This window comes from Oratosquilla oratoria, chromosome 32 (genome assembly GCF_046742065.1).
Source record: "Oratosquilla oratoria isolate Oo_2021 chromosome 32, ASM4674206v1, whole genome shotgun sequence".
NCBI lineage: Eukaryota > Metazoa > Arthropoda > Malacostraca > Stomatopoda > Squillidae > Oratosquilla > Oratosquilla oratoria.
This window is the reverse complement of record NC_134808.1, coordinates 28623368-28643458: the sequence shown is the minus strand read 5'-3', so window position 1 is coordinate 28643458 and position 20091 is coordinate 28623368. Positions and strand designations below refer to the sequence as shown.

Genomic DNA, 20091 nt, shown 5'->3' with positions numbered 1-20091 from the left:
ATTCCTTAACTTTCAATGCTTCGTCTAGCAACACCAAAGTGACAGTCTCAACATAGATTCCCCAATTAACATCATGTCAATACGCAGTTTCCACAAATTCTGCACTGAAACAAAATATGTAATCATTTTGGAACCGCCGAACGTCAACCTTTGCAATGTAGATGGTGTACCATTCCCAATCATTGGTAAATTCTTCCTAGACATTAGCTTCAAAGATGAGTGCCCAGCCATTTCAGTTACCATCTATGTAGCTGATGTCTACTTTTCTGCTGATATCTTCATAGGTTTAACATTGATGAAGCAACAAAGGATTACAAAGGATTACAAAGGCAAAGCATGCCGACAGGAGACCTTTTGATCCATATCTAGGTCGGATGCAAAAAAAAAAAAAAAAAAAAAAAAAAAAAAAAAATAATAATAATAATAATATTAATAATAAATTAAAACTATAACAATGTAAATAACAATTAAAATACATAAATAAATGCATTGGTATAGTTGAATAACAAACAAACAGGTAAATAGTAAATGATAATAAATTGACATATAACTAATAATAAATGAAAATCAGACAGGCAAATTATAACAAAACAAAAACAAATAATATAACATAAATTATAATAATTACAGCATCTTACTTAGGTATTTATCTAAATGATTCTTAAAGCTTCGAACTGAACTACATTGCACTACCTGTGCAGGAAGTTTATTCCATTCATTAACTACACGGTTGGCAAAGTTGTTTCTACCTACTTCCAAATTGAATCTATTTCCGGACAGTTTGAGACCATTGTTTCTTGTCTGATTCTCATTCAATGTGAAAATTTTGTCACTTTTGATGTTGTCAATTCCCTTTAAAATCTTAAAGACCTGTATCAAGTCACCTCTGAGTCTACGCTTTTTTAGGGAAAACAGATTCATGTGCTTAAGTCGATTTTCGTATGATTTATTTTTGATATTTGGAATCAGTTTTGTGGCTCGCCGTTGTACCTTTTCCAGTCTGTCAATGTCTTTAATGAGATTCGGTGACCATACGGAAATTCGGTGACCATACGGAAACAGCATCATTCATACAAATAATTTCCTCCCTGCATTGCCATCAGCAACTTCCCATAAAGTCAACCACATCAACATGGCCGAGCAGGCAGAACATGATTCAACATCAGTTAACTGTAGCCCCCCCCCCCCCTCATCACACTAGGTTGCACCAGCTGCTAGCACAAATGGCACTGGCACCCAAACATCTTCCCACAACTCTGTTACTTTACTGACTACTGTGGGCATGCATTCCAACCATAATAGATGCACTAACTCCTCCCGCATGTCCAAATCATCAAAATTCAAGAGTAAATATCATTGATCTTTCACTGCCTGAGGACACCTTCTTGCCCCTCTTAGAGGAATTCAACAGCAAATCCACCCCAGTCTCGGAAGTGTTATTTATATTCAAACACATGCAGTGCTTATCAGCCCAAAGACACTGTTCCCTCATGAATATACAAAGATACACATATGAATTTTCCAAGCACAAGACACCAATGCACTCTGTATGCCAGAAACTTGCCGTGTCAATGGCATTTCACTGCTTTCAGCCATCAGCTCTATGTCAAAGGTCACACTTGCATTTTAATTGCCAATGACACTAACACACCCCTCCATCTCACAGTTGGTACAAATATTTGCACTTTTCGAAGTATATCCACAGATCAAAGACATGGATGACAAATTCCTCACTTCTCAAGTTTATACCACAATTTCCATGCCCACAGCACAGGAACCCATTGATACATCACATTTCAACCTCATAAACTTCCCTGGTACACAAGCAGACTTGCTTGCAATTTGCAACAAGTTCAGACATACCATTGCCACTCAAGATGAACACCTTGGAATCACCAATCTTATTCAGCATTGTATACCCCTTTGTGAGAACTCTAAACCATGTCACATTCCTGCATACAGATTACCACACTGTAAATGCATGATTGTAGATAACTTAATCCGAGACATTGATCGCATAAGACATTACTGAATGATCTATCAGCAAATGTAACTTCCTCCTCTTTGTTGTCCCTAAACACGATGGTTCTTTCTGCCCTGTGGCAGACTTCAGAGTTAAATAAGCTAACCATACTAGATAGACACCCAACCCCTTTTTTACAAGACATCTTCCACTCCGTTAGTGAAAACAATGTAGTATTCATGACCTTGGACCTATGTCGGGCTATTTCCAGATCCCCCTAGCTCCAGAGTCTAGGCCTCTGACAGCCTTTAGCACACTCACAGGTCATTATTACTTCAAACAACTAGCCATGGGCCTCGTTTCAGCTTCTTCAGTGTTCACACAACTTATGCACACAATACTTGCAGGTCTCATAAGTCATTCAATGTTTATGTACCTCGATGACATGATCATCACTCAATCTAAAAACCCAGATATGAGAACACTGATACAATATCCGTCGTAATGTCACCACCAGTGTGTGTGTTGCACACAGGAACAGCAGCAACTACTTGATAGATTTGGAAAATGCAGAACTTCTGGTACAACCTGACAAGATCCGTAGAAATTTTTTGGAAAGAACTATCAATCAAGGAACCAACACAATTGAACAAAATAGGGATATGTTCAATATCTCACCAAATTCCTATAATACCCATTGCCAACATGATTTTAAGCTATCCCTAGTTGCCCTCCAAAATCCCCTTTTTTCCTCTCAAGGTTGTTGTCCACCCTCAATACACAATTGTTCACCCTAATTTTTTTCTTTTGTCATGAATTAATGTCCTTCACCCAGCCAAATGTTCCATCTCATTCTTAACCTTTCCCATTCCCAGACATTTGGTCCACCTTCTCCTTAACCTTTCATAGTATTCAGTGACCCCCGTCCCCATTCCCAGTTCTTATTTAGTCTGTCATGCGTAATATGACTATATACTTGAAAAGAGCTGTAACAAGTGAAACTTCTTACCAATAAAGGCTCCATCCTCACATGGTATTTATTTCTATAGACTTGTCGGCAACTGCCACTTTCATACACCTTATGACTCCCTCCATGACACATTCTACTCTATCCTTCATTCTTCATTCAGCTTCTCTCATTTAAACAGTTTACTCTAAGCACTTCCTTACCTTCTATCCTTTCTCCATCCATCCTCTACTCTCAACTTACCTTCCACCAAAAAATGTGATATTCCCCCACTCCCTCCTCTAAGAACATGTTCATCCAAAACACTTCCTACTCATCTCCTGGGTACAACTATATAGGCCATTAAAGCCCTATCTACCACCCTCTCCCATGTGTACTTATGCTTGATTTTATTGTAAACACTGTGTTGGCTATCATTAACTCTAGACACATCTCCACTATAATTTTTTCCTGGCACTCCACACTTTCTATTGGTTCATCTTCCAATACCACTACATTGACATTTCCCCCCAAATCCTTTGTGCACTCGTTTAAATTTATCCAAAAAGCCTTCCTTTCCTCTACACTCTTTTTACTACCAGGTCCATATGCACTTACAGACCCACAGCTCCCTTCCCTGTTACACCTTCATCCACATTAACCTTGAATAAACCCCTCCACTCCACCACTCTTCATTTATTAATAAACTACCCCTTCTCTCCCTTGTCCTCTCTTCACTCCTGACACCCCTCTACACTTCCAACTCTCACTCTTCCCTTTCAACTTAGTTTCACTAATTGCCAGCACATCCATCTCACAAACATACTATCTCTTCACTCTTACTCTCATCTGTACCACACCCATGCACATAAAAAGACCCAAACCATAGTGTTCTGGTTGGAAAATTCCTCCCAGACCCTCTTATGCCTTTGTTGTAACCATACATATGCAAAAATCTGTGGCCTACTGCCCACGGCAAATTTCCTGCAGCCAGACAATAAAGTACCATATTTTTTACACTCCAGGGTAGTCCAAGCCAGGGCCCACTTAATTTTGGAATGGGTCAAGTTGGTGGCTTGTGGGACTGGGTAGGCTCAGGAATGCAATATCTCTTTTGGTAATGGGGTTGTAGTTATTGCTTGTGGTCCTTGGGCCTGTTGATAATATATGTATCAATTATTACCATCTGTGGAGGGTGGGCAGTTGCTCCAGCAGGCATAAAGAAACAAAATACATTTTTCATTTTTATTTTGTTAAATGTAAGATATATGTGAGTTTCTTCATGGAATAGGTTTGGGTTAAGTAATCCATAGAGGTAATATGGTACAAAAGTAACAAATTGGGTACTGCAGGACCAGGATGATATGCGATTAAGGATAAATCACAGATTATTAGAAGGAATTTGACTAGTCATGACAAATGATGAATAGTCAAATGTATGACAATGCAATGTTTGATCATGGACATAAATAAGTTTTAATAAAAATATCTACCTATATACCCTTATAAGGGTGGTTGCCAATCAAGGCATGCACCACTCCCACCACCTTTGTTTCACTGTGATCTTAGCTCCTTGTGGATGAAGGGTCATCCTGGTCTCCAGTCCATTGCCTGGGTCAGAAGCAATGCAATGAGACAGTACATCCACAGCAAGGCCACTTCACAGCAACCCCCCTTCCTTGTGCCCTCATTACTATTATGAAATTAAATTAAAACCTACAATAAACTATAACACAATTTCCTTAGAATGTCAAATGGCAGGAACCATTATCCTCTTATAACCAGTATCAAACAAGATTACTAGCTGTTCTGAACAATTCCAGCAGTCTTATTGGCTAATACTGAAAGGCTTTTTCAGACTTATATGGGAAGCCAGCCAAGGCATGTACCCACCCTTCAGGCATCCAACACTCATTTTTCCTTCTTCTTTTAGCTCTTTGTGGATGAAGGACCCTACCCGTCCCCCCACCCACTACCTGGGTCGAGCAAGGTTAACTCCTTACCCAGCAAAGACATGTTAACATGTCTACACCCCATTTTTATTTTTCAGAGTGCGACGAGTAAACTCATCTAAACATGTTTTAAACAAGCACAGACAAGTATAATTGTTGAACTAGGGCCCTTTTTGGCTGTCAACGAGTATACTTGGTGAATCATATGTCTTGTAGCTATATCTCTTCTGCATTAGGATGTATTTGTTAGTGATAAGGTACCAAAGGAAGTAGACTCATCACTTTTGAGCACATACACTTACTTTTTTTTATATAAATTATGCCCAGATGTTGAGCTCAAAAGATGAGAATGAATATCCACTTCAATAAGAAGCTTGGATACATCTGATGAGAGTGCAAGTTCATTTGACAATGGCTATTCTCTCTCAAGAAGAGGAGGATTTGAGATTGGTGTCAACAAGTCTGAACAAAATATGCTTTCTCTACCACTACACTCCCATTCACTGGAAATCCCAGATTATCAATTGTAAAATAAGGTATAAAAGAATAAATTAAGTATGTAATTTCCCATTATGACCTTGCTGTGGATGTGCTGTGACATTGCTTCTGAGCCAGGGCAGTGGACAAGATGCAGGGATGACCAGGAGGGAAGAGGGTGGAGGGGAGTGGAGTATGTTGGGGATGGAATGGGTGGGAGTGGTTTTTATGCCTTTATTTTTTTTATACCTCCCTTGTAAGGGGGAAAAAGCCTTTGGTATTTGTATGTAATTTTTATTCTAAAGTTAGGAAAAAGACAATTAAAAAAGGGAAGACGAGTTATTTCGATTTTGCCAGAATTGGTATCTTCAAAATAAAATTTCAAGCAAAATATTGGTAATAGATAAAAATAAAAGTTATTTCCATAATCAGCAAGAAAAATAATATGAAATGAAGCAATAATTTTTTTTGTCTTTAAATGAATCATTTCCTTAAAAAAAAAAAAAAAAAAAAAAAAAAAAAATATATATATATATATATATATATAATTGGCTTGAAATTACATATACATACCAAGGGCATTTTCCCCCTCACAAGAGAGGCAGCCAGAGTCAAAGGCATAAATCCACTTCCACCCATTTCATCCCCCACTCCTCCCTCCCTCCTTACTTTTCTTGGCTCCTCCTGGATGACTTATTGTCCCTGCATCTCGCCCACTGCCCTGGGTCAAGCAATGTAGCAAGACACAGCATATCCACAGCAAGATCACTTCATTTAATTGGCTAGTGCCCCACCCTTCCCATCCTCTTATGCAGAAAGAGAAGACTGGGAGAATTCCCTTCGGGTGCATCAAAATATTCACACATCCCCCCCCCCCCACTCCCTTCCATGCATCACAGCATCATCCATACACAACCATTCTCCACTTACCCCTATCTTCTGTCTTCCTTCTACAACAGACATTCCCTATGCCCCTTTTACCCCATCCATCAAACTCATCCTTGGTTACCCTCTCATGCTCATTCCCTCCACCTCTGCCTCCTGTATCTCTTACTAATCTTTCTTCACTCATTCTTTCCATGTGTCCAAACCATCCCAATACTCTTTCATCAACCCTATCTCCCAACTCCTTTTCCATCCATGCTCTCCTCATTTTTCACTCTATCCAGCCTAGTAACCCCTATCATACTCCTTAGGTACCTCATCTCAGACATTTAAACTCTTCCTCTTTAATGTTCCATGTTTTTGCTTCATACAATGCTGTCAGCACAATCACCTCTTAGCATCCATTCCTAGATGTCTATTTCTCATTACACTTTAATCCCCCAAGGCATTTACTTGCTTCTCTCAATCTACACTCTTCCTCCACCTTCATTGCCCTATTCACATGCGAGTATCTAAAACTATCCACTTCCTCCAGTCTCTCACCTTAATGCTCACTTCCAATTTGCTGCCTTTCTTTCCCCTTTACATCTCATCATCTTACTTTTAGTTACATTTATATTCAACTTCCTTCTTTCACACACCTTCCCAAACTCTATCACCAACTTCCTTAATCCCTCCTCTGATCCTGCTTCAAGTGCAGTGTCACCAGCAAACAACAACTGGCTTGAATTAGAGGTTGAATAAGAAAAAATACATACCCCACAATGTGAAATGGGGAAACTATATAACAATAATTGTCCCATGTTCAACCAGAAACTATTTGGGAAATTCTGAGAAATTTTGTACTCAAATTCTAATACCTCAACAAAAGACAATGTTGGCAATCTCACACCATGACATTGAACAATTTACCCTAACTATGTACAAATTCTTGCTTAAAACACCTAAGCCGTACAGCAAGAAAAACATAAGTATCAATTCTCTTTGGATGACCTCGCTCCACGTCCACGATGGCCATGAATAGCAACACCACAACGATCTTGTATTGTATTGAGATCTGTGATAGGTCTGCCATCAAAATCACGTGTCACTCCAGTGGTGACTTCAGTTGGATCACTCAGCTTCAACACGTCTACATCTTGGAAGACAACCTGAGCTCCTCCTCCTACAGTTGGCAAAACATCACCCTGTGGAAGACAAGAGAAATATATCAACTAATTCCTTACAACCAAGATTTCTCCTATTTATCAATCTATGATAATATTCACATATCTACATACATATATATATATACCAAAGGGCCCTTTTCCCCTTATAAAGGGTGGCCAAGTCAAAGAGTGGGATAGGTGGGGGTTGGGTTTTGCCTTGGCTGGCTACCTCCCTTACAAGCAGGAAGAGGCATATTAGTATATAGATAGCCATAGAAAGAAAGAATAAGAGAGAGAGAGAGAGAGAGAGGAATATATATATATATATATTTTTTTTTTACCTTGTACAGCTTTGTCTCCAGCTCCCCTGCTGAGTCCTGTTCCTGTGTTGTCAAGCAGTAATTTGTAACTTTGTCTCCCAGCAAGTCGCCACTCTTGACACATGTAACAGACCTTTGTGTTTTCAAGGACAGTTGCAACACTGTTTGGATCAATCACCTGGGGAGAAAAATTATTTGTAGGCTGTAGATTGAAAAATACTTCAGGAATCAACCATGACCTGAAGCTGGTTGGTTGTTTTAATATCTGCATCATATATTATGGTACACTGAAATAGATTAATCTCAATTTGCCTTTGTTGTTGCAATAAAATATAGCAAAGGTGTACAAGTGTTATAGAAGACTGAAAGAGCAAAAGTGACTTTTAATCTCTTCAATACAAGTCAAATTCTCACATGTAGCACAAGATGGCTGATGTACGAAGATGCATCACAATACTCATGTTATCTATAGTCACTGCTGAATTATTTGTTCTCTTTCACTCTGAGTAACAAACACAGAAAATGTGATCAAGCCAATTCAAAGAATTTGGTGGTCACTGCTACAACTACATACATGCACCAAGGGCTTTCCCCTTACAAGGGAGATAGCCAATGTCAAAAGCTTAAATCCATTCTCACCTATTTCATCCTCACATACTCCACTCCTGTTCATATCTGAGAATATTCTGAACTGCATTTTTTTTTTGTTCTTATTTAAGTGGGTATTTGCATTTTTGTCTAGTTTATATATGAAACAATCAGGCAATGACGGCTGGAAATAGAAAATCCAACAAATGGTGCACAACCAAAGAAATTTGCCATGTCTGGAAAACACAGTGGACTTCAGATTGAGAAGTGTTTGTGAATGACATGTGGTGTGACTGATGTGGGTATATGGAGAAGAAAGAGGGAGAGAGAGAAATGGAGGGGAAGGGAGGGATAGAGAAAGAGGAAGGGGTAAGAGGCATTATATCTTATTTCAAAGACTTGTTCCACTTCTCTAGTACTTACCTGGTTTGGCCGGTGGTCCAGCCACATATCACCCTGGGACAAGGAACGGCGATGACGAGGATTACTAATGGCAGGACCCTGGAAGTTGTAGGTAAAATTTATATAATATTTATCTATCTATATACCAAAGACTTTTTCCCCCTTACAAGGGAAGTAGCCAAGTCAAAAGGCACATACCCACTCCCATCCACCAACCTATCCTCCCTCACATCTCGGCTCCTCATAGATGACAGGTCATTCCTGTATCCTGCCCACTGCCCTGAGTTAGAAGCAATGTAGCAAGACATAGTACATCCATAGCAAGGCCACTTCACTTAATTGGTGATCCCCCTCATGCAGAAAATGATAAGATGGGGAGAAATCCCTTCAGGCTACATTAAAATATCATTCATACATAACCACTCTCCCATCCCTTCCTTGGATCACAGTATCATCTATACATAGCCATTCTTCACTCATTTCTATCTCCTACCTTCCCTTGAAAAAACAAACTTTCTTTATTACAATAATCTCCCCTTATAAAAGTTCATCACACCAAGCATTATGATCATCACCATATGCCAGTGAGTGCGTTGCTCCACTTGCACGCTAGTGTCAGTCCCCATGGTCTCTCCAAGCAAGCTCCCATGCAGCCACCCTTCCCACTCCAAACAACTCTCAACAGTTAAGATATAGATAGTTCCTTTTGTATGTATGTATGTATGTATGAGAATTTGTATGTATATATGAAAATCAGTAGGGTACACGTACCAATGGAGACGCACTTGCCCTATGCAGACGCATTTGACAACTTCTACCTGCCGATGGTGAATAGATAGGAGCATAATTATAGGCTCAAAAAATCACTTAACTATCCCCTCATAATGTGACATAGTCTTACCTTCCTAATCCAAATAGGTACGTGACTGCAGGAGATGAAAAGATTCTTTCAAAAACAGTACTTTTTTTTTTTTTTTTTTTCATCTCCTGCAGTCACGTACCTATTTGGATTAGGAAGGTAAGACTATGTCACATTATGAGGGGATAGTTAAGTGATTTTTTGAGCCTATAATTATGCTCCTATCTATTCACCATCGGCAGGTAGAATGTTTTTTTGTGTCAAATGCGTCTGCATAGGGCGAGTGCATCTCCATTGGTATGCATACCCTAATCTCTGATATCTACAATGAAAGTGCCTTTGGGAAATCATATGAATCCCAAAAGGTCTTTTCCCCCTATTATAGGGATGGCCAAGTCAAAGCACCCAACCTAACCTATCCAATACCCTCCTATCTTAGTACCCAATGGATGAAAGCTCATTTCTGTACACCGCCACACTACTCAGATCAGATGCAATACAGCTAGACATAGCATAACTGTGGAGTAGGGCCTGAAAGCCAGAGCTAGTAAACTCCCACCACTTTATTTTATGAAATTTCTTGAGGCAAGGCAAGAATATTCAATGAATGTACATAGAAGACATTTACAACCCCTCTCCATTCACTCTTACCTTTTCAGGGTGAAGGAGGGAAGGAATGGTATTACTGGTAAGTGCTTTAGGATCTCTCCCCACCTCCCCAAATGTTCTAGATTTCTTAATTCTAGCGACTCCCTTCAGAGAGAATTATCGGTATCAGTAGTCACACCATTTCACTGGTGGATCAAAAAACATCAGCTGCACTCACTCTTTGGGATGGCGTGTTGTTTACTTCATTCAATTTGGGATCAGATGTGGAGGGTCTGACAACTGAAGATTCCCTGGAAGTCCTTCAAGACTATTCCCATAAGCTGTAAAAGGTGTAGCCACATGGCTTGGGGTCTGCTGCTGCCATTCCCAGTGTTTCTTCCGAAAATTTCCTTCAAAGCTCTTGCCTGACTGTTGTACATTTGATTCTGTGGGCAAGAAAGACATGGAAGTATACATGCTTTTAACATTGACCCATTTGTTGCAGTGACATTCCCTCTGTAAAGGCCTTCACTGCACTAAAAGGGTTAACAAGATAGTATTCACCCCTTCCGGTGAGTGTAACAGACAGTCATTAGCCAGAACAAAATCAACAAAGACCACTACTATACTGACAGGGATAATCAAAAACCATAATATTACAATTGTAGTGGGAAAAAAAAAAAGGAAAAACAATACATACATACCTTAAGACTATGTTTCTGCTCTGTAAGATTTCTGTTCATTTCTTTGACAAGACGATCTCTTTCTATTTCAAGTTTTGCTTTTAGCTTAGCTTTCATGCGTTGTTTTTCTAGATGACCCTGTGACATGGCCATGTCTCGCTCCTCAAGCTGTTTGTAAAATACATGTTGTCAAGGTTTAGGTAGCACAGGTGAGATCCAGTATAAATTACTGACCAATTTAAAACAAAAAGGAGGGAATGGGGAAGGCATACAAAACAGGGTACAAGGGCAAAACCAGATGGAGGGAGTTATATGTATGTATAAATATAAGTATAGAAGGTAACTCTAATATTCCCACATTGCTCATATAAAACCAATGAAATTAATCCTATAAATATAGCGTAGTATGTCAAATCAGAGTAGGTCCAACCATTCCACATGACTTATTCTTACCGCTTGTTTATAATTATCCACCAGCTCATTGTAATCAGAGAATTTCCTATGCATACTGTCATTGGCAGCCTCAGCATTAACAACCATGTTTTCCAAAACACGAATTCTTTTCATTGCATCATCATATAGCCCTTGTAAACTTGACTTATCATGCTGTAGTAGTATGACCTCTTTCTCCATGTCCCTGACCTTCTGCCCAAATTTCAGCACTGGGGAAGGAAACATCATTGTTACTAAATGTCACTTGTTATTGTACATGAAATGTTTGTTAGCTTACTGTCTCAAAGTATTTCAAAATCAAAAACCCTTCAGTGTCATTAGCATAGCCAATGGGCACTAGCATGTGGTGGTCTTGCAAAACAAAATAATGAGATAGAATCATTTGCCTGTTGTCTAGACTCAAAACCCATCAAGACCCTCATCTCCACCACAAGGAACCTCTGGACCAAACCCAAGATCTCTCTGTATCAACCTAGATTATTTCCTCCGCCATTTCTCATAAGGAAAGCTGACTCCTGGCAGCTGCTCTCATTCTCTCCTGCTAGGGAGATCTGAGGCAAGAGATTGAAACAGAAAGTCCAATAATAATACAACATAGACAAGGGTTCTTCTATGAGAAGGTTCTACAATTGTTGCCAGCAAATGTGGGGCTGTACACATTTTCAATTGATAAAATTCAAGGCAACAACTATTTTATTAATATTATTCCTGCCATTCTTGCACTGATCTTTTGTAAGGAGTAATCAGCTATAAAAACATAACTTACCCTTTTCATCAAAGGTATTTTGTAGCTTTTCTCTACTCTGTATACGCTTAAGTAAATACAATTTGAGTTTCTGAGCTATATCTTCCCATGTTTCGGTAGTGAAATTTACTGGTGGCCAACTTGGTGCAAGGGTGTAAATCGGAGTCAAATCCATGTCCAGTTTCTGATTAAAAGAAAAAGAAAAAAGTGAAATCATGTATATTTCTTCTTGGAAATAGTACCCTCCCTCCAAATCTATTAGCAGCTACCCATAAAGCAAGTTATCTATACATGTAAAAGGATCATCTCCATTCCTTTCACTCTCATTCCCTCTCTTATCAATAACTTTCATTCTCTCCTGTTAAAACCATGATAACTGCATCTGGTTTTCTACCTAGCACTACTAACAATTCATAATGGTTCAGAAAAGGTGAATGACAAACAAAACTGAGCTGATGGTTTAACTTAATCATGTCCATTAGTTCAACTTTGTTTTCTGAACTTATGAAATGTTAGTATTACTAGGACATACATTAAGAATCAAAACATTACATCTATCTTGGTATATAGATAGCTAGATCAATCTATAAAATTATCAAAAGGCTTCACCCCCCTTTTAAGGAAGATAGCCAGCAAAGGCATGCACCCACCCTACATACATCTGTTTCCCTTTTATCTAAGCAAGACACAGAATGTATACGGCAGGACTCAACAGTATAGGCTGGTTTACCCCCACCACTTCACTCACACCCACCTCTTGTCTTCTCCCTTCCCTGCTCAATAAACATTCCCTTTTTATCCAAGACCTCCTTCATCCCATCCATCTGTCTCATTCTTGGTCTTCCTCAAGTTTATTCCATCTACCTCTGCTTTCCATACTTTTTGCTAATGTCCACTTGTTCTTTCCATGTACCCAAACCATCCCAGTATTCTTTCATCAGCCATACCTACCAGCTTCCTTTCCACCCCTGATCTCCTCTTCATCTCATTTCTCACTCTGTCCTTCCTCATAATCCCTGCCATACTTTTCAAACATATTTAAATCTATCCTTTGTCCATCTTACATTCCAAGTCACTGCCCTATACATCATTGTAAGCAAAATTATCCCTTCATATAGTCAGTCTTCTGTGTGTCCTTCCCCAGATTAATTCTTATGACTGTCTAGCTGCACTGCTTCTGACCCAGACAATGGGCAGGAGGGCAGGGATGGCCTCTCATCCATGAGATGAGGGGAAATGCTTTGTCGCTGCAACTCGTAATTCTCACCTCTGTTCAACAAACATTCATTTTGCACCTAATGCCCCTTCATCCCATCCACCCACATCATTGCTGGTCTTCCCTTATAGTTCTCACTATCCACTTCTGTTTTCTACACTTTTTTTTCTAGTTTTTCTTCACTCTCTCTTTCCATATGTCCATGTAAATGATAAATGGCCTTAGTGCATACATATACCAAGGGCATTTTCCCCCTTACAAGGGAAGTAGCCAAAGTCAAAGGCATAAATCCACTCTCATCCATTTCATCCCCACATACTTCACTCCCATTCACCATCCTGGATGATGGGTCATCTACTGCCCTGGGTCAGAAGCAATGTAGCAAGATACAGCACATACATGGCAAGGCCACTTCATTTAATCAGCAACCCCCCTCTGTCCCCTAATGCAGAAAAAGAGAAAATGGGGAGAAATTCCTTTGGGCTGTGTCAAAATATCATTCACACATACTCCCTTCCATACATCATAGCATCATCCATACACAACCATTCTCCACTCATCCCTATCTTCTCTCTTCTCCATTCCTTCCTCTACAGACAGTTGTTTAATAAATGACAATAATACTGCAAGACTTACCTTGACATCCTCTCCTTGTTCCTCTAACCTCCTTCTGACTTCTTTGAAGAGTTGGTTTGCTTTTTTGCGTCCTGGTGTTAGCCCAATGAGGCGGTGTGATGCAGGTGTTGCTACACATCGCTGCACCTGCACTTCTGCAGCAAGTTCAGCAAACTTCATAACTGGCTGTAAATATATCATCACTTGAGACACTCTTAATAACAAAGAATCTAAGAACAACAGAACACACAATAGTAATGACTAGGAATTCACTCTAAAGAAAGTGTAACTACAACATCACGAATAGATGTTACATACTAGTGTTTCATCATAATCGTCTGGTCTTGGATTCACACAAACGATCATGCGCACTTTGCCTTCACCATCAAAGAAGTTCTTGAAGTAGTGAGTTATTCTACTATCCCTGTATGGCACCATCTTGTTAGTGCCTGTTAACTGATTCTCCCGAAGCACCTCAATACAGTTCCTTAATGTCATCAAGGAATTATTGATGTTTCCTGTCAGAACAAATAAATAAATGAAATCAGCATATATGTTAAAATAGAATAAATAAATACATACATACATATACCAAGGCTTTTTCCCCCTTACAAGCGAGGTAGCCAAAAAGGAAAAGGCATAAAATCATTCCCACCCATTCCATCCCTGAACACACTCCACACCCCTCCATCCCCCCTCTTATCTTAGCACCTCCTGGATGACAGGTCATCCCTGCACCTTGTCCACTGCCCTGGGTCAGAAGCAGTGTCGCAAGACACAGCACATCCACAGCAAGGCCACTTCATTAAATTGGTGACCCCCCCCCCTCCGTCCCCCCATGCATAAAAGGAGAAGACGGGGAGAAATCCCTTTGTGCTGCGTCAAATATTTGCTCACACATACTACCACCCCCCCCATCCCCCCGTCCATTCCACCTCATGCATCATAACATCATCCATATACAACCATTCTCCATTCACCCGTCTTCTGTCCTCTCCCGTCCTTCCTCAACAGACATTCCCCTCTTCCCCAAAGCCCCCTTTACCCCATCCATCCACCTCATCCTAGGACGTCCCTTCATGTTCACTCCCTCCACATTTGCCTTCCATACCTCTTTTACTAGTCTTTCTTCACTCATTCTTTCCATGTGTCCAAACCATCCCAATACTCTTTCATCAACCCTATCCCCCAACTCCCTTTCCACCCCTGTTCTCCTCCTCACCTCCTCATTTCTCACTTAATCTAGCCTAGTAACCCCCATCATACTTCTCAGACACCTCATACATATAAATAAATAAATAAAATAAATAAATGTAAATAAACATATGCACATTGTAGAGATAACCCCCAAATTACACATGTTCTATCTATACACTTTCAGTTTAAAATGAGCAAATTTGTCATCTTATTCCAAACATTCCGAGAATGCGGTGGATGGATGGAGTAAAAGGGGCATTGGGAAAGAGGAGATTTTCTGTTGAGGAAGGAAGGGAGAAGACAGAAAATAGAGGTGAATGGAGAATTGTTGTGTATGGATGATGCTGCGATGCATGGAAAGGAGTAGATGGGGGATTGGGAGGTTAGGGAGTATGTGTGAATGATATTCTCAGGCAGCCTGAAGGGATTTCTCCCCGTCTTCTCTTTTTCTGCATGAGGGGACAGAGGGGGTTGTTGTCACAGATTAAATGATGTGGCCTTGCTATGTACGTGCTATGTCTTGTTGTATTGCTTCTGACCCAGGGCAGTGGGGAAGATCCAGGGATGACCCATCATCCAGGAGGAGCCAAGAAAAGAGGGAAGGAGGGGTGGTGAATGGGAGTGGAGTATGTGGGGATGAAATGGATGGGTGTGGATTTATGCCTTTGATTTTGGCTACTCCCCTTGGATAGGTGAAAAAGCCCTTGGTATATGTATGTATTCCAAATATGTGAGTACTTAGTTTTACACAATATTTCTTCCTTGAGTGACTTATGAACCAATCTGGTAGCTGTTGCTGGTACCTGGGAGACATCTCCTGCAAAAAGAGACCTCCAAGAGCAACAGATTGATTGATTACTCAGTTGAAGGGTAGAAACTTGACTGAAAGGTTTGAAATCACCTCCATCATTTCTTACATGAAACTCATGACAAACCTTGCCAGTTTGGTTCAGTCATTACCACAGAATTTCACTTAGGTATGGAATGGCCCACTGACTGCTGAAATATAGGATTAGAAGCCATAACCTCCACTATTTCACTTCCAAAGCCATAGTACACCCACCTGCTTCCTTAAGGCGGTCTCCAGATGCTTTGGTTCGACTGGTCCGCTCAGACCCAGCTAGATCAACCAATGAGAGCTGTGAAACTGTGATAACAGATTTGTCAGCCACAATGCTCTCACCATTTGCATCAAGGGGAGCCTGTCAAAAGCAAATATATATATTAAGACATGCATGTATCTAAGAATCATATTTCCAATCTTAGGCCAAATAACTAAAAACCCATCTAAAATACATACATACATATACCAAAGGCTTTTTCCCCCTTACAAGGGAGGCAGCTAAAAAACAAAGGCATAAATCTACTCCCATCCATTTCATCCCCCACATACTCCGCTCCCATTCGCCAGCCCTCCATCCCTCTTTTCTTGGCTCCTCCTAGATGATGGGTCCCTGCATTTCGCCCACTGCCCTGGAACAGGAGCAGTGTTGCAAAACACAGCACATCCACAGCAAGGCTGCTTCATTAAATCGGTGAACCCCCTCTACATCCCCTCATGCAGAAAAAGAGAAGATGGGGAGAAATCCCTTTGGGCTGTGTCAAAATATTATTCACACATACTCCCTCACACCCCCATCCCCCACCCACTCCCTTCCATGCATCACAGCATCATCCATACACAACCATTCTCCACTCACCCCTATTTTCTGTCTTCTCCCTTCCTTCCTCAACAGACATTCCCCTCTTTCCCAATGCCCCTTTTACCCCATCCATCCATCTCATCCTTGGTTGCCCCTTCATGTTCACTCCTTCCACCTCTGCCTTCCACACCTCTTTTACTAATCTTTCTTCACTCATTCTTTCCATGTGTCCAAACCATCCCAATACTCTTTCATCAACCCTACCTAAAACAGAAAGGGGAAAATGTTGGCATCATGCATAAGCCATTTTTCCTCGTAACAAATGCTCTAAGAACCACGTTTCTGTACAGAGGTGTGGCATTTACCCCTTACTAGACATCCCATCTGCCTTCTACCTCATTACTTCTTTCTAGCCCTTTACATGTTGTCACAAGAGCAACAACAGATTATCTTGCCACTAATGATAATAATAATAATACATACATATACCAAGGCTTTTTCCCCCTTACCAGGGTGGTAGCCAAAAAGGATAAGGCATAAAATCATTCCCACCCATTCCATCCCCGAAAACACTCCACACCCCTCCACCCTCCCTCCCATCTTAGCACCTCCTAGATGACGGGTCCTCCCTGCACCCTGTCCACTGCCCTGGGTCAGAAGCAGTGTCGCAGGACACAGCACATCCACAGCAAGGCCGCTTCATTAAATCGGCGACCCCCCATATAAAGGAGAGGACGGGGAGAAATCCCCTCGGGCTGCGTCAAAATTTTTGCTCACACACACCACCTCACCCCCCATTCCCCCGTCCATTCCACCTCATGCATCACAACATTTTCCATATACAACCATTTTCCATTCACCCCTGTCTTCTGTCCTCTCCCGTCCTTCCTCAACAGACATTCCCCTCTTCCCCAAAGCCCCCTTCACCCCATCCATCCATCTCATCCTAGGACGTCCCCTCATGTTCACTCCCTCCACATCTGCCTTCCATAACTCCTTTACTAGTCTTTCTTCACTCATTCTTTCCATGTGTCCAAACTATCCTAATACTCTTTCATCCACCCTATCTCCCAGCTCCCTTTCCAACCCTGTTCTCCTCCTCACCTCCTCATTTCTCACTCTATCAAGCCTTGTAACCCCCATCATACTTCTCAGACACTTCATCTCAAACACATTCAAGTTCCTTCTCTCTTCCTCTCTTATGTTCTATGTTTCTGCTCCATACAGTGCTGTTGGCAAATGTGGGTAAAAGTAAGGTGATGAGATGTACAAGAGGTGAAAGTGGCAGTAGTCTGGAAGTGAGCATTAAGGGAGAGCAACTGGAGGAAGTGGATAGTTTTAGATATTTGGGTGCAAATGTGGCCGGAAAAGGTGGAGTGAAGGTGGAGGTAGAATGTAGATTGAGAGAAGCGAGTAAATGCCTTGGTGGTTTAAAAAGTGTAATGAGGAATAGAAATTTGGGAATGGATGCTAAGAGGAGACTGTATGAATACATACATACATATACCAAGGCTCTTTCCCCCTTCCAAGGGAGGTAGCCACAAAGGGAAAGGCATAAAAACACTCCCACCCATTTCATCCCTAAATACACTCCACACCCCTCCCACCCTTCCTCTCATCTGAGCACCTCCTGGATGACGGGTCATCCCTGAACCCTGCCCACCGCCCTGGGTCAGAAGCAGTGTCGCAAGACACAGTACATCCACAGCAAGGCCGCTTCATTTAATCGGCGACCCCCCCTCTCCGTCCCCCTTTGCATATAAGGAGAGGACTGTATGAATAATAATAATAATAATAATAATATATATATATATATATATACACACATAGTAAGTCCTCATTATACGGTACATATGTGTTCCTGAAAACCTTACTGCAATTTAAAATTACCGTATACCAAACCCATTATAACATGTAATAATAGGATATGGCAGACGTACCTTCTCACTGCTCTTTCCTCTTCAAAATATCTAGCAGATACCATATCTGTGAATTTTTCTTACCGTAAATAGAATCGAGGGTAGTAATTACCAAATACCTTAACCACTTCCATACGGTGACGCTTACGTAGGTGGCATAAGGAGCAAGTGGGTACTCGATGATGCCGACGTCGGCATCTTGATTATATTTATTGTAGTCGTACCTAGGTAATCTCCATTCTCTCTAAACTGGCTTCATCAATTTTCTATGGTTACCAAAATACATGGGTGAAAGAGAACAAACGATTGAGCACTGACTTTATTTTTTATAATGCGATTCGATTATTATGACGCAACATCGCACGTCGGGCAGCTAATGCTGCCAGACGTGTGATGTGCCCCAGAGTGAAGAGGTTAACTGTGAATTTACCGGATAAAGAATTACCGTATAAGGAGGACTCACTGTATATATGATGGGTGTCATGTGGAGTGTCTAAAAAAAGGGAGGTACAGTGATGGTGGGGTGGCTGGTGAGGTTGTTTAATGTATGTCTAATAGAGGGTAGAGTGCTGGATGCTTGTACAGTTCCACTTTACAAGGGAAAAGGGGACATGAGTGAGTGTAGTAGTTGCAGAGGGAACAGTTTGTTGAGTAGTTGGGAAGGTTTATGGGAGGTTTTTGATTGAGAGGATTAGGAGAGGAATAGTGTGGGATTAGGTGAGGTAGGGGTTGTGTGGATAAGATAGATACGTGAGAAAGCTTTAAGAAAAGGTAAGGATTTATTTGGGGCCTTTAACAATTTGGAAAAGGCTTATGACAGGATAGACAGGAAAGCACTATGGGAGGTTTTGCAGATATATGGGATAGGAGGAAAGCTATTAAGAGCAGTCAAGAGTTTTTACGATAGTTGTAGAGCCTGTGTTAGAAATGGAGAGTGAGTGGTTTGAGGTAAAGGTGGGATTTTGCCAGGGATGTGTTATGTAGCCTTGGCTGTTCAATTTATATATAGATGGGGTGGTGCAAGAGGTAAATGCAAGGGAAAAGGGTCGGGGATTGGAGATGGTTAAAGAAAATGGAGAAAAGTGGGAGATAATCCATTTGTTATTTACTGAAGACACTGCGCTGGTGACAGGATCAGAGGAGGGATTGAGGAAGTTGGTGAGTTTGGGAAGGTGTGCAAAAGAAGGAAGTTGAAGGTACATACATACATATACCAAGGCTTTTTTCCCCCTTACAAGGGAGGTAGCCAAAAAGGAAAAGGCATAAAATCATTCTCACCCATTCCATCCCTGAATACACTCCACACCCCCTCTTATCTTAGCACCTCCTGGATGACGGGTCATCCCTGCACCTTGTCCACTGCCCTGGGTCAGAAGCAGTGTCACAAGACACAGCACATCCACAGCAAGGCCACTTCATTAAATCGGCAACCCCCCCCCCCCTCTCCGTCCCCCATTGCATAAAAGGAGAAAACGGGGAGAAATCCCTTCGG

General features: G+C 41.0%; 2 protein-coding genes across 3 annotated transcripts in view; both read right to left on the bottom strand.

The window, feature by feature from the left end:
• Nucleotides 1–4152: 4152 nt before the first annotated feature.
• LOC143017564 (kinesin-like protein KIF23) lies at nt 4153–9307 on the bottom strand. Its single transcript, XM_076172351.1, has 4 exons — nt 9257–9307; nt 8703–8780; nt 7713–7862; nt 4153–7410 (listed from the first exon to the last, which is right to left on the bottom strand). The coding sequence occupies exons 1-4, from the start codon at nt 9305–9307 to the stop codon at nt 7198–7200; spliced, it is 492 nt and encodes a 163-aa protein (XP_076028466.1). The 3' UTR covers nt 4153–7197.
• pav (kinesin family member pavarotti) overlaps nt 7844–20091 on the bottom strand; it is a 28540-nt gene continuing 16292 nt past the window's right edge. For both annotated transcript variants that reach the window (XM_076213913.1, XM_076213912.1), the window contains exons 8-16: nt 16101–16239; nt 14159–14358; nt 13862–14026; nt 12031–12193; nt 11265–11473; nt 10833–10979; nt 10367–10574; nt 8703–8780; nt 7844–7869 (exon numbers count right to left, since the gene is read on the bottom strand). In XM_076213913.1, the coding sequence (XP_076070028.1) occupies nt 10407–10574; nt 10833–10979; nt 11265–11473; nt 12031–12193; nt 13862–14026; nt 14159–14358; nt 16101–16239 (1191 nt within the window). In that variant the 3' untranslated portion in view covers nt 7844–7869; nt 8703–8780; nt 10367–10406. The remainder of the gene's footprint in view (nt 7870–8702; nt 8781–10366; nt 10575–10832; nt 10980–11264; nt 11474–12030; nt 12194–13861; nt 14027–14158; nt 14359–16100; nt 16240–20091) is intronic.

What these genes read in the sequence shown, in the direction of transcription:
- LOC143017564 (XM_076172351.1), bottom strand. Translation starts at nt 9,307, where the DNA reads ATGGGGACTGACACTAGCGTGCAAGTGGAGCAACGCACTCACTGGCAT. An exon ending in AACGCACTCACTGGCATATG is followed by an intron (nt 8,781 to 9,256) that starts GTGATGATCATA and finishes TACAACTTCCAG; the next exon opens with GGTCCTGCCATTAGTAATCC. An exon ending in TGGACCACCGGCCAAACCAG is followed by an intron (nt 7,863 to 8,702) that starts GTAAGTACTAGA and finishes CCCAGGTGATTG; the next exon opens with ATCCAAACAGTGTTGCAACT.